General features: G+C 36.5%; 1 protein-coding gene across 1 annotated transcript in view; it reads right to left on the reverse strand.

The window, feature by feature from the left end:
• The window catches only part of BCKDHB (branched chain keto acid dehydrogenase E1 subunit beta), a 110,814-nt gene that overhangs the window by 22,948 nt on the left and 62,691 nt on the right, over nucleotides 1–25,175 (reverse strand). Inside the window, exon 9 of the mRNA XM_066545897.1 lies at nucleotides 24,049–24,135. Within this exon, the coding sequence (XP_066401994.1) occupies nucleotides 24,049–24,135 (87 nt within the window). The remainder of the gene's footprint in view (nucleotides 1–24,048; nucleotides 24,136–25,175) is intronic.

Here is a 25,175-nt window from a genome sequence, read left to right on the forward strand (position 1 = left end):
AACTGCATACAAAGAGTACACAACTACCGTGAGCCCTGGTCATCCTGAGAGTTAGCTACATAGTGAGGTGAACCTTTGTTTTTCATACAGTGCAGTAAATCATGCTGGAAGATGACACCATAGAGCATGTCTAAATCAAGAGAACCACTGAGGAATACCTAAAAACTATCCAGCCAAAGAACTGCAAAGAACCGGCACTAAAATCTCCCTCGCGCCAAAAAGTGCTACAGGGTTAAAAGGAAAGTATAAAAATACTCTGTAGTAGGGAAATGCTCAACAGCTTTTAACACTGTAACACACTTGCCTATTAGCATGGTTATCTGCTTATCTGATATATTTGTCTTCTTAACAAAGATCAAATCTTTTCTCTGCCTCCAGGACTTCACATTTTACAGCATCACTCAGTGCCTAGATGAAATAAGTGCATCTATCTGGGATTAATGACTCTGGCCTCCCTCAATTTAAAACATAGATACCCAGGTTCTGCAGCTGAAAATCCTAATTTTCAACTTTCTTGCTATAAATGCTAAGCATTTCTGAGCTGAGAAAGAATTTTCTCTCCTTAGTACTCAAGGGTGAAGACTGGCAGGAGAAAAATGAGCAATGGGTCGCTCACCATTTCCCAGCTACGGAAACAAAACCATCAGCGGTTCCAATCGGATCAAACACTTTGCTCTGTAAGTCTGAATCAGCTTTTCCAACCAACTGAGTAGTTAGAGGTTACAGCACATGATAAAATCAAAACACCAACGGCATTTCAGAGCAAATTATTGCAAACATCAGGATTTTCAAATATTCAAATGCAGGAGATCATTCTTAAGTCTTCCGAATAGCAAAATGTCCTCACTTGTAAAATCTGGCACCCACATAGCAATGTAGGTCTTAGGAAACTGAGCAAAAGTCTAAGAACAGCCTTTGAAGTTTCAATTAAGTATGTTTTATTCGTGATCTTATTTTTATTCTCTAGAAATTATATTCACAAGAATATAAAGAAGAATTTTGAAGAAAAAAAAAAAAGTGAAAGTTCAATAAAGTGTAAACATAATTACAACCATATGCAACAAATCTCCGTAACAAAATATTTGTGCAAAAGCCTGAGTGACCTGGAAGAATATCTCTCAAGAACAGAATATATTTTCCTGATACAGTCCTCTTGCATTTTAAAATAACAATCTTTGAATATTTTTATGTATTCAATCTTCTCAGTCTGTACAACTATGAAAGATAGTAAGTCACAGGTAATGCCAGCTTTATATCAGAGCTTCAATCACATTTACTTATTTTGTTGTGCTTCAGAAGCTTGTCCTCTAGAATAAATGTCTTCTGTCATTTTAAAGACTACCATCTTGATTGCATATCTCCTCCTTTTTATGAATTCTGAACTTTGCAAACACTCCTGAAATCCCCTGAGCTCAGACCTCCTTTTGGACTCTATTCTGAACTCCAATAGTATTTTTTTCCAGTAGTATTAGTGAGAGAATTAGAATTAGAATTAGACCAATTGCTTTGCACAAAAATCCAAATTTCTTTCACTGTTTCAGGATATTTGACAACTCGGGCATTGAGCAAACACACCACTCTGAAAAAGCTCATGTTGTTAAGTATACTTCTTACTAATACCTAAAAATTTGAAAGATTTTCTGCTTCCTTTCACTTGTTAAAGTGTCATTTTATCTATAGCACTACACTAAAACAAGTCAGATTTTTGACAGACCGATTTCACTTTCTTGGATTTTAATATCTGAGAGAATTATGATTTAAGTTATCTTTTAATCCTCACATTTCTCAGCTGCATTGTGGGTAACACTACTGCTTACTCTTCATGTATGTGGTAATATTTAAAAGGATACACTACCTCTTTTTTAAGAATTATTTAAGTTTGGGATTTGAAAATTTATTTTGATATCCCTTACAAACTTCCCATTGAATATTTGCTATTATATAGGATAAGATACTGTTTCTGTAGTTATCTTCAGAAAAAAGAGGTATATCTTTAGCCTTTAATTCCTCCTTTTCACAGACACCATTACACAAGGCACTCCTACAATCTGGTGAATTAAGGCTTTTAGATACTTGGAAACTATCTATTGCTAGATCATACAGGATCTTTATTAAAGATGCTATGGCAGCTTAAATAGTATTTTGATTGGGTTATGATACCATAAATACTTATTCACAGATTTTCCCTCACTGAGATTTTTAAGTATGACTCCTTATTTTATAGCAATCTAGAGGTATGTAGATATATTGAAAGGTATTTCAAGAGTAGATGGTCCTTCTGCTTCACTTACATTTTATTAATAGGCTCACAAAATCACAGAATTTATAGGGTTGGAAATGACCTCTAAGATAATTGAGTTCAACCATTAATGCAGCATTGCCAGGTCTCCCGCTAAACCATGTCCCAGTTTGCCACATCTACACATCTTTTAAATATCTTTAGGGATGGTGAATTCACCACTTTCCTGGGCAGCCTGTTCCAATGCTTGACAATCCTTCAGTGAAAAAATGTTTCCTAATATCCAACCTAAACCATTCCTGGTGCAGCTTGAGGCCATTTCCTCTTGTCCTACCCTCTTGTCACATGGGAGAAGAGACCAACTCTCCTTACAGGTAACTGTAGAGAGCAACAAGGTCTCAGAGAGCTCAGTGATCACTTCCATCAGCTCACTCAATATCCTTGGGTGGATCCCACCCAGACCCATAAACATGTATGTGTCTATGTGGTGTAGGAGGTTCCCTTGGGTTCTGGGATCTTCAGATCCCCCTTTCTGCCTTCCAGTTCAGAGGGCTGAATACACAGCTATTAGATATTGTCTTCAGTGTGAAATTCTTAGTCACCTCTGCATTCTAAAGCTAATCTCCACACCACATCTTCAGAGATCAGAACATTAATCTCAGTTCTAAATACATTCTTTATCTTATTAGAAATGCTGCATTATCCTAAATAAACACCTGTTCTGTGAAAAAAGTACAATAGTCCTCCCCTACTTGGTAAAGAATCATTTATCTGGAGATAAATTGTTTGATTCTGAATAGACAAAGCAGAGTGTCTTCAAGTGATAATCACACGTAGTTTATTAACATGTCTCCGTTAAACAGGAAAACTGAACAAGTACTCCTGAAAACAATGTGCTCTCTTATGAATGTTTATGAATTGTCTGAGGAGACATTAGCACTCCTTACTCAAAATTAGGGATTTTCAGCATGTAATTCTTACCAGACATGGAATCCATAAATCATCTATTGTAAATTATGCAGTCTATTGTAAATGATGCAGACAATTCACCTGTCTGTTATTACTCCCTCTAAGAGTGGAATTCTCCCTAACTTCAGTTTAAGTGAGGCATCCTAACCTAGCACCAAATACAAGATACAGCAGAGATTAAACACCCTCTGCATATGTTAATCAGTTTTAGAGAAGGGTCAGCTCTTCTGTGTAAAATCCTATTTCATCTGCTATTAAAAAAAATAGATAAAAACCTGACCTTAATCAATTAAAACTAGGTCTGACAGTTTGCATTAAGAAACTATCTATCCACAATAAAATTAAACTATTGGCTTATATTCAATTACAGAAGCAGCACAATTGCCTTTGGAGAACATTCCCAATCAAGCATAGATATATGCAGCATAAGAATAGTCACAAATGTAATGGATTCAACATTTTCTTTGACTGTTATTAAACAATTTTTAAGTAATGCAAAATAAACAGACACCAGTCAACACATCTCAGAGTTACAAAGATCATATGTTGCTATCATTTGCAAGTGAAGCTAGCAAGCTTTATATAACAACTCAAAGTTTAAGGAACTTATTTTCAGTTGTTGACATTTTTATTGATTGCACTGATGCCAAGTGGAGGTAAATTACATGAGCAGTAGAGCTCAGTTAAGCAGTAATTCAATACTTATAATTCAATACAAAACTAGACAATATTTGTTGAGGAGCACCCACCTGGAGCAGAAGTCTCAGCAAGATCAATTAGCTACTTGCCAATACTGCCACAGTTTAGGGGATGTGTCTTGTATTCTAAGTCACTGCACCTCTGCAACTTCTGGAAAGACTTTGCGCTGCATTCTGCAAAATCCCTCACAGTGCCCTTGCTTAAGATGCAAGCATCTTAAGACAGTAACAGGTTTACCTGCAACTTCAAAATGCTTCTCTAATTATTTTTATGGCCTGAGTTTAAAACAACAGTTTACCATTACAGGTTTTCCTTAGATCATTTTAAAATATCTTCTTGTAAATGAGACCATATGATTGCTTTCCTTCCAGGAGTATTTGAAAGAGCTGCTAAAATAACTGAACAGTGCTGAATGTGAGAAAAGGCAAAAATAAAAAATAAGAAAGGTACACTAAAAACAGAGAGTAAGAAAAAACAATGGAAACTAATCTTTAATTATGCAACAGGGTCATCTAACTTGATAGTGTGGAGATCTGAAGTGTTCTCCAGAACACACAGTCCACTGCCCCATACAGAACCATTCTGTTTCACACAGACAGCTTCCAGTAATCCCAAAGATAAAATGGATTCATACACTAAGACTTTATGGAAACTGTGTGACACCAAGAAGTAAGAGATAAAGTAAAAGCCTTTTGTCAACAGCAGTCAAGGCTTATCTAGCATCAAGGATCAGGAGAAATACGGTCAAGCAATCCTAGATAAGAGACACTCATGCTCCAATGCTCTGCTGCTTTTCCTGTTAATTTTTCCCAAACAAAGACATCACAGGTTCCCAAACTTTCCAAACAGAAGTCCCCTTTTATCCAAATCAGCCAGCAATATACAAACCAGTAGTCTAGGAGAGAAAACTTTTCAGATTTCCTTCTGAGCACTGTTCCATTTGTCTACTTTTTGAGTCCAATTCCAGCTGTTGCAAAGGAATGCATGCAAAAAAAAAAACAAACTTCAGAGAAATCTGATGCTGAAAACCATGCATCTCTGCAGGATACAAAGCCTACCAGACTTCCAAAATAAATATCCTTCTTCCTTCAAAAATAATAAAATATTAATTCAGCTTATCTTTTCCAAGTATCTCAAAGTATCACTGTTTGAACTTTATACTATGTCAAGAGAATGTTCAAAGAAAACCCAAATTGACCTGTTTGATGATGACTGGGCTTGACAGATCAGATGAGAGGTAATTTAGGTAGTGAAAGATGTTAACACAATACATAGCAAAAGCATTCCAGTCTCATATGGTCACTGCAGCTTTTCATATTGACACAATAACTGCCAGGCATTAAGTTGCTATGTTTTTAGGTTTTTTTCAGAAATGCTATCATTAGTTTTCTTTTCTTTCCACCATAATATTCTAGATTAATTAGGAAAATTAGTTATGTAAGAATAGACTAGCCCATGCACTTCTGCCAATCCATTCTGTTCAGGCCACTGGGTACTGTATAAACAAAACCCAGCATGGCCTTTCAACTAAATCAGGTGGTTGACACAGGATTGGGGTTTTTGCTTAGAGGGACTCCCTGGTACCACAAAAAGATTTTATAAAACTGATTTCTTCCTCAAATTCTGTATGGAATCAGACAGACTAGGGATGTGATCTACAGAGCAATATAATCAATTCATATTTTTAGGCAGGGCAAGGAGGACCTACAGATGAGAATTTACAGCTGTAAGCCAGTCAGCCTAATAACAAGTCGCTAGAAAGACAGAGCGAATCATTCTCAATTCCATCTCCAAGACCACCAAGGGGCCTCAATGCCATGTCCAAGAGCAAAAGTTGTTTGGGAATGGTCAATATTAATTAAACAAGGGCAAATCTTGCCTGATCAACCTGACTGCCTTCTAACACGAGATGTCAAAGATAATGGACAAGGGGAGAAGAAGAGATACTGTTCTACCAGGATTTCAGCAAAGCTGTCAACAGCCTTCCTTTAGTCAAGCTAGTGAAACACAAGCTGCAAAAATGAGCACTGTTGGAAAACTGTCTGTATCCCTCAGGTACAAAGTGTGGAGATGAGCAGAACAAAATCTAATAGGAGGTGATTAGTAGACCTGTTCCTTGGGGATCAGTTTCACCAACAGCTTTATCACCAATCTTCAGGGATAGAGCACACAGAGCAAAAATACAGAGGGGACAAATATGGGGGGAAAGGATTGATAAGCTGGGACAGAGGCACCTCATCACACAGAAAAACTGAATGACAAGCACATCATGGAGCACAACAAGTCCTACAGCCAGTACCCAAGCACTGTGAGCACCACTGCCAGCTGGGGACAGCTGGGGACAGCTGGCTGGAAAGCAGCTCTGTGGAAAAGATGCTGGAAATCCTGTCAGGCAATGAGCTACATGACAGGTAGCATCAGGCACTTCCAGCAAGGGCAGGTAATGGCATTTTGGGTTGTATTAGCAAGTCCAAGATCAGACTGGATTTAAAGACTTTGCTTTCAATGTCTTTGTTTCATGGTTTTGTAAATCATATTCCTTACATGACACAAATGTGACCCTCGTGGGTTAATACTACAACTGGAAGTAGTTCTCAGCTAATGACTTCTTCCTCAGCTCTCACTGTCTTTTCTTTCATGTATTGGGACTTTTCATGGATTTTCATTTTAAAAAATAGATTAAAAAGCTAGTAAAGGAAAACAGATAGGCCAAAGTCTGACAGATACATTTTTGTCGGGTTTTTATTTCTTGCTTTAAATGAACACTCTTTACTAATGAATCATAACACATAACCCCTGTTCATACTATATTAGTTCAAAAGAATAAAAGCCAAAAATAATTAGCATTGGCAAAGATTTCAGATTTAAAGAGAGTGAGCACAATACATGCCTTGTGTTATTCCTCTGTACTGTACCAGAAACTCGGTAATACCCCATCATTACAAAATGTGCTTGTGAAAGAATATAAAAATAGACAAACAAAATAAAGACCAAAACACTCAAGCTCAGAACGCACAGTGCACAAAGTACATTCCCATTGTATTTACCCAGTCATTAGCTATCTGTTTGCATTGTATATGGGGAAGTGCAAAGTAAACCAGAAAGCCTGCTTGCGTAGGCACTGACATCAGGACTGAAGGGTTATTAGACACTGGACAACCTTTTGCAAAAAGCTTTTATGATTTAAAAACTTTCTAAAATAACAGATATGGATTTACTGTGAGAACTGAGAAAATTCAAAGCCCTCATTGCTCTACTTTCTCTAATTAACACTCTCTGCTATGGCAGGCACAGTCCCCAGCACTGCATGACAGAGTTATCATGCCTTCTGTTGATGTAACACTCTTGAGTTTCAAAATATGATTATTTAAAATCCATAAACACAGTGCACCAGATTATGCATTTCTCTGTTAATCAAAAGGCGTTATTTCCATGCCATTGCCAAGGCACACAAAAAAGGAAGGAAGAGTGGCCACAACTGTGAAAATATCTCCAAGATCTGTCAATAATCTTAATGATCTCCTCGAGAGCTGCAGCTCACATTGCCAAGTGCAAATGAGAAAGCAGGGAAAAGAGTCCAGAAGAACAGCAGCACAAACACGTCCTTTTCAGCCCAAAAGAATCTATGGAGCAATAATTCAACTCACATTCATCTTTAGGACAACACACAGACATCAGTCTTTAGCAGAATGGCTACTGTAAACCTGTGGGTTTGCAAGCACCATAGTAAGAGAAGGGTATAAAAGCAGCATGCTGGCACATATCTCCCCAAAAATTGACTTTTACTATTATTTCTTGTTATCTAAAAAAATGTTTTGTCAAAATGGACAGAAAAACAAAATCACCTATATAGGAAGCTTAATGTGATGACTGGTTTTGATTTTTCATGATTGATGTATACCAGCAGTTCAGCATCATTCATGTAACTTAGTCCAGTCTGGAATTTAGGAACAAAACCTTCCCCCACTAAAAAAAAAAGTGAAAAATTTTACAGTTTAAAAACCCTAAGAGTTATTATTCCATTTTGGAAGCATCAAAACAATATTTATTTCACTATTTTCAAACTTGAAAATTGCCAGTAAAATCTGCAGCCATACTTCTCCATTTTTTTTCCTTCTGATCCATGTATGCTAAGGTTTCAGGAAGCACAAGCACTGCCACTTCCTTCAGGAGAGATACAAAGGCATGTTGCAATATGATTAATCACTTCAGCTGCAAGGCCAAACTTAATAGTAATTATCTCAGCCATCTTCCTCAATTGCTTCATGTTTTAATATATCTACTGCTAGTAAATTGTGACAAAATTAAAAGCGAACACAGAGCTTTTTGCAACTGACTGGAAAAAGGTATGATGAACATCTAGGACTCCTAAACAGTGAAGCTGTCTGGAATACTGTCAGAAATTTGTCTCTATGCCTTTGCAGAAACTGTCAGTTACAGGAATAAAGCTGTTGCACAGTGCAGCTATTTCCAAGCAAATTGTTAAGGCTTCAGCAATTGAAGTGGGTGTAAATAACAATTTTCTAAGGAAACAGGGGGTTTCCTCTTAGCCCTCAATAGATATCAAGGGGAAGAAGGAGAAGATACCACCTTCAGGTTTTGTTGAAAATGATGCTGTTTGCTCTATTCAAGTTAACACATTTGTGATATCTAGTGAGACTCCATTCTAGCCAGTATCAGAGGGGACTTCAGTTATGACAGAAGGCAGCTTTGGGATGTTTTGATACTACTCAGGCTGTATTTTTCCTCTCAGAGAGAACATACTTCATATCATTCCCTATGGCCGAATTGAAGAGACTTTCTTCCCTCAGCTTGTGACAAAGAGGAAAGTAAAGGAAATGTACTTGTGTTTAATTCAATCACAATTGACTGGCTTGTCAGATCTGTATATCCAGTAAATCATGAAGCCCAGCCTTTCCTAATGTTATTCCACACTTTAATAGCTCTTTCTTCCTGATGGTTTCAATCAGCATTTTAAGTGTTTACTTCCACTGCAATCCTGGCTGTGATATTAATGTTGTCACAGTCAGTCAAGAATAGAAGTAACCTATATATTGGCCCTTATGTATCTCATAATTTATTTCAGCCTTGTTTTGATACACTGTAATCACTGGCTCTATTTTTATGCCTCTCAGTACCACTGACCTTAACTATTGCAAAGCAGGACTGTATTAAGATAGATGTTACACAAGGGCTGATAATTGGCCCTCATACCTCTCATAGTCCAAGTGCCAGGTAACTCACAAGGCAGTGAGCACTGGGCTGCTGCCTGCAGCTGGCATGATACCTGTTAGCACGCAAATAAAGGACCAAGATCTCACACTTGCAATGAATTTTAAATATTGCACAGGCAATTTTTCAAGTAAAATAAATCTGATTTACTTCCACAGGTGTAAGTGATCTTCACCATATTTTTAGCAGCACTCCCAGCTCATGACTCAGAGTAGGACTAACTTATGCAGAACTACATCCCACAGTGAAGCACTAAAGCACTGGAACATACGCAAAAAAGCAGCTTTTTTTTCACAGAAAATATTTTAGAATGTCAGTGAGGAGGACCTGGTTTTAATAATATAAAATATACCTACCATAATAAATATTTTAGGGGCTGATTAAAGAAAAACTGCCCACATAATTATAAAAATGTGTAGCCTGTAGAACTTCAAGAACAAACCAAAATTCTATTTTAACACTGTAAAACCATTTTATTTTAGATATTCAGCAATTTTATTTAACTACCAGCTGCAATCAGATTAGGGAAGATATTTTCTTTGGCAATAATGCACATTTGTATGCTTAGAAATACATTTTATTCTGGTTATAGTTTAAGTTACTAACACTGGAATGCAAGTTTCAGTAGCAGATTTTTCTTTCACCTTTAATTTGAGTAGTATCATGTACTACCACAACTCAGACCTGAAATTCACTTCTGCAATATGAAGTCACTTGGCTGCCAGCATTTCAACAGTTCTCATATGTATCATAATAATTCTGTATTTAAAACTGGTATGCAGGATTTTCTTTAAAATTCATAGCAGCTAACTTTATTATGTCATCTAGAGTGCATTTAGCTGCGATGTTCACAAGAAGTGTTAATGAGTAATAGCCTCACCATGGCATCAATTATTATTCAAATATTCTGCTTACTTTCTATCAGACTGTTTGTACACATTAAATACAAAATATATAATCAGTGTAACAGAGAAAACCCTATTATTTTACCACAACGGATATTCCTCTGTCCAACAAATGTCATATGCGTGGTAGAGATTAACATATTTGTATCTTTTAAATTAATCAATTCCTGGGAAAGCCATGTTTTTAACCACAGGAAGCTCAAATTATGTATTCACAACGTCACAGAAGTCACACAAGTTTCTAAAAGTTAAGTGATTGAAAGGTTCACATGAAAACTGAATTCAGTATGGAAAGATTTCTGAAACATAGTTTGCAATAATTCTCAGACATCCTTTTTTGCAAGCCATCCTACCTATAAATAATGCTTGCTCAGGGGCAAGTTCAGCCCACAGGTAAGGAAATAAATCAGAGGAAAGGACAGGAAAAATATTTTTTATTCTAAATATTAATTTTATCTCTATTTCAAAAAAACTCATTATATTAGGATTATAGATTTCTGTATCTATTGGCATAATACATGTGCAAGCAAAGTGTCAATCTCTGTCCACGGGGAGGCAAATTTCATCAGCTAAATTTGCAAACCATGAAACACATCACTGTTAAACACAAAAGTGCTGCTGCCTCAGGAAATAAGATACTCCCAAATCTACAATCCATTTTAAGAGAACCTTTCAAACCACACAACTTCACATCTTCTTATTTCCAAAGCACTCTAAATTTAAAGAAGTTCTGAAACCAGTGAAAAAATAGTCAGATATGGACAGAAAACCCAACACCTTCTCAGTCACACGATCATGAGTGCAAAATTGCTGTGTAAAAATCATATCTCTCTCAAAAGGTAGAAAAGCTTCTGTATAAAGAAGTTTTGAAATGCTAGCTATGCCAAAGTTAACTAATGACGTGTTCATCTCAGTGGTTCAATTGCTTTCAAACAGAAAACTTAGATAAAGACCTTTCCTTTTTCTTTGAGTACTTTTCTTTGAAAAAGTATCTCTGTGATTATGACATTTTTCTCTCATTTCTTCTGCAGATGATCTATGGACTATCAACTTTAAAAGGAATAACTAGGAGATTAGATTACCTTAGAGTAGATTAGATTAACCTTTTTTCACTCAGTTTCTTGAATGAGAACCACTAAGAAAAAGAAGCAAGCAGGACTGATTCAGTAAGCTTCAAGACAGATGTGGATTCATTATTTTTATTTTTTTTTAAGTCAGGCCATATATTTAGGTAACCAAATACAGACTTCTTAGTCTAACTACAGGTATCTTATAAAGGAAAAAAACAGACACCTTTAAAAAGAAAACTTTTATGAGAAGGACTGGAAAACAGAAGACTCCGGAATCTCACAAATGGCTTTTAAAAACAAAGGCTAAAATAATAGAATTTCCTTTTCTGATTGTCAGTGACAGAACCACCGTAATTGTGGCATATTTTTCAGATGGTTGTGTGATGCCCATAAATACACTTCATTGCCTTTTAAAACTTCCAGCAAGGCAAGACACACTGGATAATGAAGATTCCTTCTTTACTGCTACTTTTACCATTTCGTGTGGCATGGGTGCAATTTTGAACTGAATTGCTGTGTTGAGGAACAGAGTTCTCTCAAAAAATATACTTCATTTTGACTAATAGGGCTTAAAAGAAGTGTGCCCAAGCTACAAGTTTACTCTTACAGTTGGATGCTATACAGGTTCATTTAGGTCTCCCAGTATACAGTAAGTACTGGATGCAATATAAAGTACAAAGCCGTAGAGGATCCTGATACAATGTTGATGAAATCAACAAAATTAGAGCAAAACCATGAAATGTTTCCTCTCTAGAATACACAGTGATATATGATTCTTATACATCTACCAATATTATTCCTAATACTGCAATATTAGAACACAGTCTTGGCATATTATTTCTTGGCACTTTTTAGCTGTTTATTTATTGCAAGATTATTCATCAATGCGCAGCAAACCTAACTTTATTGGCTGAACAAAACAAGGTACAAAAAAGCAAAGCACTAGAGTCTTTGCTTTAAAGAACTAGAGCTTTCCAATTGTACACATGTGCAACCAGTTAAAGAAGAAAACGGGTGATTCTTAGGGCAAACCATCCTCTCCATGCACTGATATGTAAAAGAATACTAAAAATGGAATACTAAAACAGAGGTATTCAGAATGAAGTCTCAATTCCACAGACTTCATCACCAGGGCCTACATTTGCACTGTGGGCAACTCAGAGCCAAGTTGATAATGCCAGAGACACGTGGGGATTGAGAAAATATGGTATCCACATAATGACTAAAATCTGTGCAGCTTGTGTTGCCTACCACCCCCTGGGAGAAGAGTCAAGTCTTTTTTTAATGTTGCTTTGAGTAAAAAGTCACATTTTATCTATATTCCTTCCTAAACTGCATTACTCCAAATGTAGGACATCAGTTTCTTTAAAATGTACAGGAGAAACAGCAAGTTTTCACTAGATATAGGGAAAAAGTGAAACACTTCTGTGCCCACTTCAAGCATCTATTCAAGAAGACATTTGCACGCCTTAGACACCCAAGTTACTGTTAGTCATTTGTGCATGCTTAGTGCTTCAGCAAAACACAGCTGGGTGATGAGCATGCCACTTGCTGGAACATGGATAAAAGGCACTTCTTCAGTGATGACAGGGAACAAAATATTATTTCCAAACAAATGTATCTGAGGAACAATTCCAGCTACAGCTACACAGATCAGCTTTTCCAGAAACTTCAGAAACTTCTATATGTAGATTAATAAAAGATGGATTTGGCTCTTCATAGAGAAACTTTTTCAGCTTTGAATATTATTTTATAAAATTATTCCTTCAGTGTTTGGCAAAGAGGAAACAGCCCTCCCTCCCTCAGTCACAACGAGCATTAAACCTTCACCAGCCTTTTCTGCTTGTGAGATAAGTGTCATTATAGAAGGATTTGTGCTCTGTGTGCCTAGAACTTTGTCTCTTGCTCACCATGATCACAGTTAAGTGTGGTAAGAGTAACAAATATTTCCAACAGGATGCAGACAGATGCCAGTACTGCTACAGCTCTTTCAATAATGCTGCCTTTCAAAATCCCACTGTGGTAGCAAACAGCACAACTCCAAAAAGCATCACAGGCACTGCTGATATACAGCATATGAATTACATGCACCACTAGGAGTACCTTAGCTCATTCTCTTTTGCTGGTGTTACATTACAGAATAGAGCTTTCTCTAGCACAGATCTTGTCACAGGTAAGATCATAGGAAGAGAGGAACACACGAGGTTCTCTCCCAGTGTGGTTATTTTTCTCATGTAACTGACTGTAACTGTCTTTGTCATTGGAAATTCGCTCCAGGCTTACATCTGCTATTCAGGCATTTTTACCTGGCTTTAATCACTTTTGTAGCTTTTCAGTTGCCTCACTGTAACTGCTAGATCCCTGCATGATTGCAATGAACATGTATCCATTTGACTGTTGGACAAATAAGACTATTTGAAAATTTCTTCCTCTGTGCCTACCTATAACACGGAAACTTGGCACTGTCATAACTTATCCTACTAACCTGTAGATCCAGATTTGAGGCTTTAAGCCAGGTTTGACATCTGGGGCACTGAGAAGCTGTGCCTGCCCCAGGGAGATCAGGCAGTTCCCTTCACAAGGAAGCAGCAGAAGATCCTAGAGTAGTTTTCTGAGGTAGCAAAACTGTACCCTCTATTTTCTCTTCTATATTAAAAATCTTAATCTAGCCAACAGCAACAGTATAAAATTCACAGTACTCTGGAAGAGCACAGAAGCTCAGAAGAGCTCAAGAGGCTCTTTTTACATCTCCTCCTACAAATACATTCATCACAGAACTGAAATAATTTGATCTTATGAACATACATAAAACATCAATAAACACACACACACTGTTTTACAGGCCTTTATGTAATTATTAAATTAAACCTGCAAGAAAATTAAAAAGGCAAAATTCCTTACATATTTCTTTTTATTTTTAAAACTTCACTGAGCCATTAAAATAGAAGGATAGATTTTTCTGTGTTGCTCTATAATTTTCCCCTATTCTGCATAGATTTTTATATGCTACAGGCCACTCTTCTCTAATCATGCTACTCTGAACTATGTCTGCTGCTCTAAACTAATAGTCTAGCCAGATTATTTCCAACAGCCATATCAAAATATGAAAGACCAGGAAAAAAACAGAATATACTTGCATGAATCAGCACTTTACAACCCCAAACCAACACACTAAAATAATTTTTTCAGTAAGTAAGACAAGGTAGTGATTGTATGGTCCAAGGAAGTAAACCTGACATGCAGTGCAATTAAAAACCTCCACATTTTTCTTTATCCTGGCTTGCCAGGGTGCCTTAATATGTTTTAAGTTGTTGTACCTGTGACTAGTAAAGGATTCTAGCATCCCACTGAGGCATTTGGAGGAATTATGCCAAAGGTTGAGTGACTTTCACCACCCAAGTAGTTTTTTACAGCTCCAGGGCACTGAAAATTGAAAGAAAGGTCATTATTACACTTTTACAGGGGACTCCTGGGCTCCCTATCATAAACTACTGTTCAAAGCTCTTACTAGTAGTTCTAGGGCAACTCATAATTTACTGGGAATTAAAGATAATGCCAAAGACAATAAAGCAAGTTACACATGGTATTGTTCAGCTTTCAGACAGGAGAGAAGTTGAATATCCTTGAATTAGTAGGTGCTCTTCAGAGTTGCCTTATTCTAGAGCCCTGTCACAGATCATCTGTTATCAGACTAGAGTCAAAATTTCAAAAAAATTTATTTATATTAATTTTCATTAAGCAATGAGTCAGTGATTTGACAGGGTGTAATATAAAGGCCTGCTGAGTAATAGGCTTATCAGGGACCCAAAATTGCTAGAGGGAAGTTCATAGTTCTGATGTTCTCCTAGATCATCATTAGCTGTATTTACACATCAGCTAGAAATGCTGACATGACTGAACTACAATATGGTATTAGAGGGAAAAAAAAAGGAAAAATATCACTGGATCACAAAGCAAAAAACATAAGATGAGCAGTTCAGAGACTGTTTTTTTGCCCTCCTCACAATTAAAACCATTTCATTTCTATCAACTCCATGAGCTATCAGAAATGTAAACGCTAGAATCACAACATGATTCTAATCAAAACAGTTTGCATTAAAACTGTAAATGTAAACTCTACCTTAAAGTAAGTAAAAAAATGTTCCTTCCATTAGAATTCCTGATAGCTAGAAAGATGAAAATGCAAAGGGAGGACAGTGTACAGAAAAGAGAAAATTTTAATTCTGCCTCAGTGCCCATGTTTTTGGTCTTTTTCAGAATTAGCATATGGAAGACTAAACACATTGTTTGAAGTTATAAATCACATTGAATGAACATGGGTGTATCAGCAGGACAATGATGCTGGAGCTCAGCCTCAGGCATATGAACATTTGCATGCCAAATTAAATATTAGAACATGGAAAAAATGTCCTCATTGGATACACCAAGAGCACACTTTATACTCTACACTTGAGTTATTAGGGTGAATCAAACACTGAATTGTTCAGTAGTTCAAACTTTTGATTTCACTGAATCACAATGACTTTCAGCATATGCTTCCACTTTACCACTTTGTATTGCCCAGGGATAAACTTGTTCCTCTTCAGGAATTTGCATTTAAAAATTAAAGCACTTGGCTGCACACTTCTGTACCCCACCAATACAAGGAAAACCAGTTCTGTCAGGAGAAGACAAACAGGGTTTGATGCAGCTGGAAGAAATGCTGCCCTCTGCTAACTCACAATGCAGCTGAAAGTGGGACAGGAAAGGGTTATTTTGTTTCAATCCCAAAAGCTGTTGCTCAATACATTACTTGAAAATAAGTAACTCCACAGAAAGCATTCAAGGTAACCCTAGTTTTAAAAATGCTCTTTTCTCAGTTGAATGCTTTTGTTAAAAGTGCCCATCTTGCAGGGCTTTGCCTACCATAAATGGCAGCCTGGAGATGCAGGCAGTCACAAGCTGATCACTGGCTTGAGCTTTCCCTGTTCCACCATCCATGGTGAGGTGTTCATGGGCACACACCCCCCCCTCCAACCCATCCTTTCCATCTGTGAACTCTGGTCCTGCAGCAGCAAAGCTGGCATGTGCAGCACACTCCCAAAGAGCAGGCATTTATCCACATACAGTGGGGACAGTCCCTCAAAACCTTACTGCTGGACATGTTCTCTCACTTGCAGAAGACTTTTAGCGAGGCAGACCTTATTGTTCTCCTCTCCTTTCAGTGCCCATGGAAACTGCCAAGCTCCTGTCTCGTTTTTCTTGTAAACAAACAGCTTTAGCCCCATAGCACATGGGAAAAGCTTACCCCAACCCGTATTTTTTAGACAGAACAGACCCAAAGCCAAGTAGATGGGGCACAGTCACATAGTGTAGAAATCCATGTCCAAATCAATGCCAATGGGATTCAAACACAGTTTAATCACTTGCTACCAGAAGAACATGCCACAGGTGGCTGACTGAAACACCACCTGAAGGCAAGGCATTGGTTCATGCCCTCTCTCACCCATGGAATGACACCGTGCCCAAAGCCAGGAGTGAGTGTGCACAAGCAACCTCGTGGCTGGCACTACTCTTAGCCCACGTGCCCACTCTTGTGTGGACTGCATCATGAAGTGCTTCACAGAGCTGAAAACACTTCAAGCTAAGCTGCAGCTGAATAAGACATTTTGATATTTGTTATGCCTAGAGACTGGACTAATTAGACATGTAAACACTTAATGCTTGCATCTTTTGAGAAGGTATTCTGGGGCTGATTTTATGAAAATCCACCACCATTTTTGAGCACTTCATTTCCCAATGTTGAATCTTGTTTTAGGATTTGGGGGGCGAGAGCTTGTTTTAAGAAATGTATTTGGGAGGTTTGTACAGTACAGAATACTGTGTTCTGTTCAATATTTGGCTACACTGAATTCATTAAATCACTCTTCTCTGCTCAGTATTGAATTTATTGCAGCCTAGAGAGAACACAACAGTCCCTTGTAGCTGAACTATAACATATGCCACTATTACAATCATTTGCTGTTTTCATTGTAGAAGAATTTGTTCTTCCTTATGTTCACTAAAATTAAATAAGTATGTGTAAATTGGACTTTATCACATAACATCAAACAAAACATCCTAGAAGTTCATTTCATCCTGTACTGAATTTCTCACATCCTCTACTGCATTTCCTAGTTATTAACCAAGACATCTGTAAGTGTATAGGTATCAGAATGTAAGACAAATGAAAATTAAGATACTTCCATGCAGTGAGACAAACTAGAATAAGAGACTTTTATGCAATATCCAAAACAGTTTCGGCCTCATAGATTTAGTGTGAAGAAAGTCCCAGGCACCACCCTGTGAACAGGCATTGCTTGTTAGATTTTGGTTCTCTTTTAAATGTGATACAGGTTCAGGAAAATGCCATCTCTGCCTGACACACATAACCACCAAATCCCAACAGATGGGCTCACAAGCCCAGGACTGTGCAGACACTATAGCAGTGAGGGGCAATGCTCCTCCACAGGGCACACAGTGGAGTACAAGGCACAGAATTTCTTCTTTCTCATTTACAAAAGAAAACAAACAAAAAAAAATCCTAAATGTTTACTGCTATTTCCAAGCTCTTTGGAAAGCACTTTTAAAATAAAAAATAACTCTTAGCTTGATAATTAATATAAACTATTCACACTAAATTAATACATCAAATTTCTAATCTGAAAGAGGATTTTTTAAATATCAATTTTACTGAACTTTTCAGAACCACTGTTGAATCTTTCTTTTCAAATATTTTTCATAATGCATAAACCTTTTTTTTAAATAGATGAATAACAAAGCTTCATTTCCTTTGAGAAACCCTGGGTTTGTAACGTATTGTCTATTCACCTTTATTTTCTACATTGTGTAACAAAATATCCTGACATTCAATGCTATGCAAGACTCCAGACTTGCATAGCAAAAATTGCTTCGAGTTCATCCTGCATCATAAACTGGGAGTTTGCTGAACTGTTTAGAGTCACATTTAATAAACACAGGCAACATTTTCATGTACCTTTGTATCCAGTCACTGAATGGCAGCTTTATGCTGGTATTTCCCTTACTGCTCCAAATCCCTCACTTAAGAAATAATCTTATTGGTTTTCATCATTATGGCTTATTTCTGTATACTTTGATTTTATTTTCCTTCAAATCCCTGTTCTCTTTTGTATTGCTAAACAATTTATGACCACCTTGAATTTACTTGCCTGTATTCTAGCTTTTCTTTATATTCTATACTAATATTTTCTAGATCACACTCCTACTGACAGAAACTGATGGTGTGATCTATAAAACCAGACTTTTATATTGTAGTTTGTGATTGCTGCTAGATATGCCAAAAGAGTGACAGTGAAAGTTAAACAGGATAACAAATGAAGCGCCACATTGTGTCAATATTTCATCTCTTCCAATTTTGCTGCCTATCGTAATTGTGATTTACTGTATTGTAATTGCATCAAAGGAAGTTAAAAAACATCAATTCAGATGTAATAATCTTCTTACATCAGCTGAACTACCATACTGCTGTACCTGTATGTTTTAGTGAGCCTTTTCCTTGGATATTTATGTTACATTTAGTCCAGAGCCTCTTTCTTTAGCCATCCCATTAAATGGTACTCAGTGAAAAAAGTCTGTGTCCTATGAAAAGCTGCCCAGGCTGGCCTCAATTATTTTTTCTAATCAACTTGGGGAAATATATTTGAGTCCTTTTATTATTTCTCCAGCTGAATAGAGAAGAATTAAAATTTCCTTCATTTCCATAATTATGTAGTTCTAACAATTTGTACCTCAAGCTCCTCCAGCTTCTTAACACACACACATTCCATTATGTCTCAAAGGTCAGTTCAAAAGGCAATTTGCTTCAATACACCTTGTGAGAATGAAAACATTTACCTATAAATGAAAAACAATTACTCCAGAATCACTGCTTTCAATAAAGTCAGACTTTAATACCAGTTTACAGCCTGTTCATTAAAATAAGATTTCAAGTGTCACCAGCACAAAATCTGATGCTATTCACCATAACTTAAAAATCAATCCCAGAGACAAAGTTATTCATTAGTTCCTTTGGCACTAAGTACAAACACAGGTGCATAATCTGAAAGTCAAACCTGGTCCCATGGATATTTTTAAGTACTGCACTATATTCACTATATTCACTGCTTCCTCAAAGCACCACAAAGACCCACCGAGGACTGTTACAGCTTCCTTGGGAAACCCCACCTTAACTTCTACTCATGGAAAACTGAAACAATGGAACTATTTGGAAATCTCAACATCCCAAATTCTAAAGACAGATAACGCAATGGTATGAAGAAGTATTTGGGACCAATATTCTGAAAGCATTTTGTTGGAAAGGTGAAATTTTTCATTAAGACTCTGTAAAATAATGGTTGCTCTACACAGTTCCTGTTCAATATCAGTCAGTACCAGGTCATTTTATTTCAAATGTTCATACTGCTGAAGTCATTACATTTCTTTTTCTCATTCTTTTACTTTTTTGAGCACATTTTTTTCCTATGGCCACCTGCTTTAGGATAAAAATGCTGTGGAACTCTGATGTCTTAAAAAGGTATTTCACAATACACCCACTTTTCCTTTTCCTGAATGCTTCTCACAAAACCAGCTCATCTAATAGTTTCCCTTATGCCACACTCTAGCAGAAAATTACACCACTTACTGGAGATTAGGACTTATTTTGCTGCAGGAGAAAGAAATCTAAAGCATCACTGATCAAACAGTCAAATACTGTTATATCCAATTTATAGATACAGAATGCAAGATTTGAAAAAGTAAGATTGTGTAACTCAACTCTCAGAAACAGGTTATTTCACTGAGTTTTCTGAGTCCTATCCTCTGACTGATACCAGTCCTCTGGAAGACTGATACTTCTGTGTAATTCTGAGAAACATGCCATGTCCTCTGGAAGGGCTCCTGAGGACTGAGCTGTGCTCACCTGAACATTTCTTTGGTAGCTGACCCAACATCCCCTGTGCAGGCAGATGCCCAAGAACAAAGTACTCACCAGGCAGTGAGAAAAGAAACTGTGCAAAATACAGGAACTGCAATTAAATCAGAATTGCTCTGTTCCTGCAAGAATGATGCATCTGTGCAACCATCTACAAAAAACAATGTGCTACCTTGTTACTTTATAGACAGCAATGGCTTTTACCAGGTCAGCTAACCAATTTCTTTATTCATACACATTTATTTTAATAACAGCATATATTTTCATGGTGTATCCAGCTATAATGGCATCAATGTAAACAAAAATCAAAATTCCTAAATGAAAATTTAAATTCCTTAAATGAAAACATTAAAAATTATTAGAGGAATTTTCTATTTTTAATAATTTTAGCCATTACTTGCAGAGAATGGGTAGAAAACCACCAAGATCTTCCTAAGACGTATATTTCCTGTATTTGCAGGATCAATGCCAGAGGGTATATGCTACTTCCCTGAATTTATTTCAGCCTTGTCAGAAAATAGCAACCACCATATTATTGAAGCCACAATACAAGCTTCCTCTTTTTCCCTTTCTCTCTCTGTTTTCCCATATCTGTGTTTCTCCAAACTACCGTGGCTCCCACATCACTCCAGTTTCGATTCCTTCTCTAAACATCCCACAAGGCTTGTATGATTCCAAAATGCTTCCTCCTGCATCCCATACCAAGTTCCCAGTGCTGGCAGGCAGCAACCCTGTGAAATAGTCCAGAGTCTCTTACTCTTTGTGCTAGCTGTCTCCATCCCGCCTGGTTCTCTTTCCTTTTTTTTTTCATTTTTGTTTTTAAACAGGACACAGTTACTGGATTTATGTTTCTGTGTATTACAAATGATTAATATACTGATGATTTCCACACACAATTCTTCGTTATTTTGGAAGTGACATCTCAGTGGGCTCCTCTCCCAATGCTTCTCAAACTGTGCTTTATGCAAGTTTAACCCTTCCTCTGCTGAACACAACAGTTTTGCAAGCTTTTATACAGAATATAAGCTATTTCAACTTTTAACTGTACCTGTATTGAATTTGTCCTGGTATCTGTTGCTCACTTCAGAATACCCATTGAGAGCACATATGAAATACTGGAGCAAAGGGCACAGTTGTGTCATGTAGAGTTTTAAGTACACCATCTTTTCTTGGTTTTAGTTTTATGCCTGAGCAGAGTAAATGACCACTTAGTGCAGTAACATGACCCTTTAAAATATTCTGTACTCGACACACAACAAACCTGATTTAACATGTTCTCCAAATGCTGTTTTAAATCTCTCATATGCAAAAAGGAAAATATTCAATGTATTTTTTTCCTATAGTTCATGACTGAAAGCCATCATTACCATTTGATCTCTTTTCCTTGAACTGTATATCACATGAAGTGTATGTGACCACAAACTTTTAAAATAGCCTATATACTTCTATTCACCTTATTTCTGTGATGAGACCTCACAGCAAGGATGGAATAACAATATGGAAACGAACTATCTAATCCAACTGGGCATATTTTATTGAAGTCTTATTACTTCCATGTGTAAGAAGAAACTAAAGCCAACTGCAATCCCCAATTTTTGGCATTCTCAGTATGCATTGTATCCAGCAAAAGAGAATTTCACTTTTTGTTTTCATTTTTACAGCACAGTGATATTAGACATACAGACTTAACTTGATTGTTAAGAGATCAAGATTTTTAAGTGAATAAGAAAAGCAAAGTCTTTATAATGCCTAAAGCAATAGTGTTCTTTAAAAAGTTGCAACTTTTTATTTTAATCTCTTTCGCAGTATAATCTTTAAAGAACTCATATCAAAATTTTCATATGGATGATAGAATCTTCAAGAATGGAGATACAGAGTAATGACAACATGGTTATAACACAGAGTCAAGTCAGGCAATTTATATGAAAGAAACTTGTCATGGATAAATGCAATGCCAAAGAGTTGTATTCAAATTTATTCTGAGGGAGCACATGTAATAGACCAATATTTCTTAAGATACAAAGCCTATTTTCCTAAGAAAGATGAATATAAAATTATGAGCAACTATAATAAAACATTTTTTTTTAATATTGACAGAAATAAATAGCACTTTAATAAAGCATTTTCAACTTGGTTTTCTAAACAAGTGATATTTGTCAGATATACCTCTGATATGAAAAACAACACCTCAAGAAGGATCAATCAGGTACGTGGCTTTCTCAGGGGAGGTCAGAGAGTTAAAAACTAATATTGTAATTTTAGCAATATATTGTGCATCCCATGTTTTTCCAATGATATTTACTGATAAAATTTTTTTCCACTCATTTTTTATCCACATATGCTTTCCTCTGTTATATGGTAGAGTTTGACTTTTCTGCTCACCTTAGAATAGTTTTCTCCTCAAGTGTTGATAATAATACAAGATGCTAGAAGACAGGCTCTTTTGGTTGAGTCTATTTCACATTTTTGTGAGAATTTATAAAGGAAATTAATTTCCTGCACTCACAGCTGGCAGTACCTTATGGCTTTATTAGTCCTAGTTTAATCAGAGGCTATCTACTAAAGAACGGAGGTCAAATGCTGATCATTTAGAAGGATGAAAAATCATGGAATCATAGAATGGTTTGGGTTGGAAGGTACTTTCATCTCATTCCAACTCTCTGCCATGGGCAGGGACACCTTCAACTAGTCCAGGTTGCTCAGAGCTCCTCCATTTAACCTGGCCTTGAACACCTCCAGGGATGAGGCATCCACAGCTTCTCTGGGAAACCTGTTCCAGTGCCTCACCACCTTTACAGTAAAGAATTTCTTCCATAAATTTAACATGAATTTCCATTTGTTCAGTTTGAATCCATGACTCTTTCTTATCACTAAAGTTCCTGATGAAGTGCCCTTCTCCAGCTTCCTTGTAAGATACCGGAGGGCTGCTATGAAGTCTCCATGAAACCAAATATTTGGTTCTTAATACAGAAAACATTTTGGTGGAAAAAATGAATTTAACTTAATATAACTACATTAAAATTAGTTCAACTACTCTTTAAAAGAAACTGTACCACCAAGTTAAAGAAACATAGTATTCTGATTCTTTCTGCATATTTAATTCAGAATTACACTCCCAGAACTAATAACTCTATTCCTTCCCATAAAAAGGCTAATTACCAAACTTTAATAACTGCCTACATGATTTATATTTTGAATATTGGGAATTTTACAATCCTATTTCATTCTAGTCCTTTAACTATCCTAAAATAATCAAAAAAGAGTCATCAGATAGTGATGGACACAATTTGGATGTTTCTAGAAACTGGAACTACTGATGTGCACAGGAAAGAAATCAAGTTAAGGGGAAAATTTCCAGGGAGGTACAGCTATAAAACACATCAGAAAGCTCAGAAGGACTTCCAAAACCTAATGCTCCAGCTGTAAGTGACACTGATGGACAACTCAGCCTGTCCAAGCTGCTCTGTGTGCACAAGCTTGACACGTGCATGAGCATCACCACAAACACGTGAACAGCTTCTGCAGACTTTTCTCAAGAGGTCTCTGAACACTGTGTGTCACACTGTGTTATACTGTACTGGACGGGAATGCTTTTTCTTTGTCTGATTTCAACATTCCTAGCATGTATTTTTAAGAAGCTCAAGGGATAAGCATATGAGAAAAATAAAAAAGAACATTAAAACCAGACTACACATGAAGATTTTTCCCCTGCATCTCACAGTGCACATTCTCCCTGTTTTGCTGTGGAAGTTAAATTTCTAGCTTAGCAGACACAGTGCACAGTGCCTAGTAGGTACATGATTTCTCATCTGTTCAGATAAAGAAAGGCGAGTATGCACAAAACTGCAAAACAGAATAACTTTAAAAAATATAAAACCTCAACTTTTAATGTAGTGTTAAGTATTTCTTCTACAGGGAAACATTCATCCACCACACAGAACACTTAAAAACAAATAAGCTGTGTACCTGAACTGTGGAACTGATTTCAGATGCAAATCCTCCTGTCAGGGGAGCCTCATGGCTAATCAGCAATCGCCCAGTCTTTGCCACCGACTGAAAAGGAAAAACAAACGCCCAAAATGTCACCAAATTACAGCTCTTGTGATTTCTTACTTGTACTACTTGTGGTATATATGAAATATGTGACTTTGTTAGCAGTGTTAGAACACAGCTCCTTTTCCCCTCTTGCATTTCCAGTGAACAATAAATTATCCTAAAATACTCAACTGAGTCATTAATAGAATGGTTTTATACTTACTATAAAAGTATTCACATTTTCCACTCAATTTTAAGCAAGTATCAAGAATAAATTTAAACCTGTTTCATATTAATTTACCCTATCAATGCAAACTGTAACATTTCTGAAAAGGAATAAAGATTTTAACAAGTAGCCAGTAAAAAACTGAGTCCTCAAAATACTAAAATATGCATACACAAAGAAATTCTTCCCTGATATCACTGTACAAATAGATTCTATATAAAATCATAAACCACTGCTATTCAGAAAGTAAAATTGCTAAATAAAAATTTTAGCAAGAAACGTGTGGATTAGTGCTGCATATTTAAATTTCACATGGCAATTAGTAGTACCATTTTCTACTTTTAGATTTCTATGTTTGTGCAGTTGTTATGTAGTCTACTTCATAGCTAAATAAAGAGCATAATATATACAGATGACTTAACCATCTTTGATAAAAAAACCAAAACTGTGCCCCTTGCAGACAGTAAAAATGAAAGCAAAATATTTTTAATCTTATGGGAAATATAAAGCTTCACCATACAGAAATATATTGATGTTTATTGGAACTATGCTAAATTGACTGAATCCAACAGTATCGGATACCTTTAATAAGAAATATGGTAGCAAAGTCTCTGCTTCCATGACATGTATTTTAAAATGATTATAATAAAAAGGCTCATTAAAAAGTTTCATAAACTTCTAGATATGCACATCAAAAAAAAATCAGATTACTGTGTATGTTAATCTTTCAAGAACAGTTGCAGTCTGACATTTAAGATAAGTACATAGTGTACTGCTGGTCGAATATTATCCATCAAGTGGAAGAGCCCAAGACAGTAGTTACTATCAGATC

The sequence above is a fragment of the Molothrus aeneus genome, chromosome 3 (assembly GCF_037042795.1).
Source record: "Molothrus aeneus isolate 106 chromosome 3, BPBGC_Maene_1.0, whole genome shotgun sequence".
NCBI classification, from domain to species: domain Eukaryota; kingdom Metazoa; phylum Chordata; class Aves; order Passeriformes; family Icteridae; genus Molothrus; species Molothrus aeneus.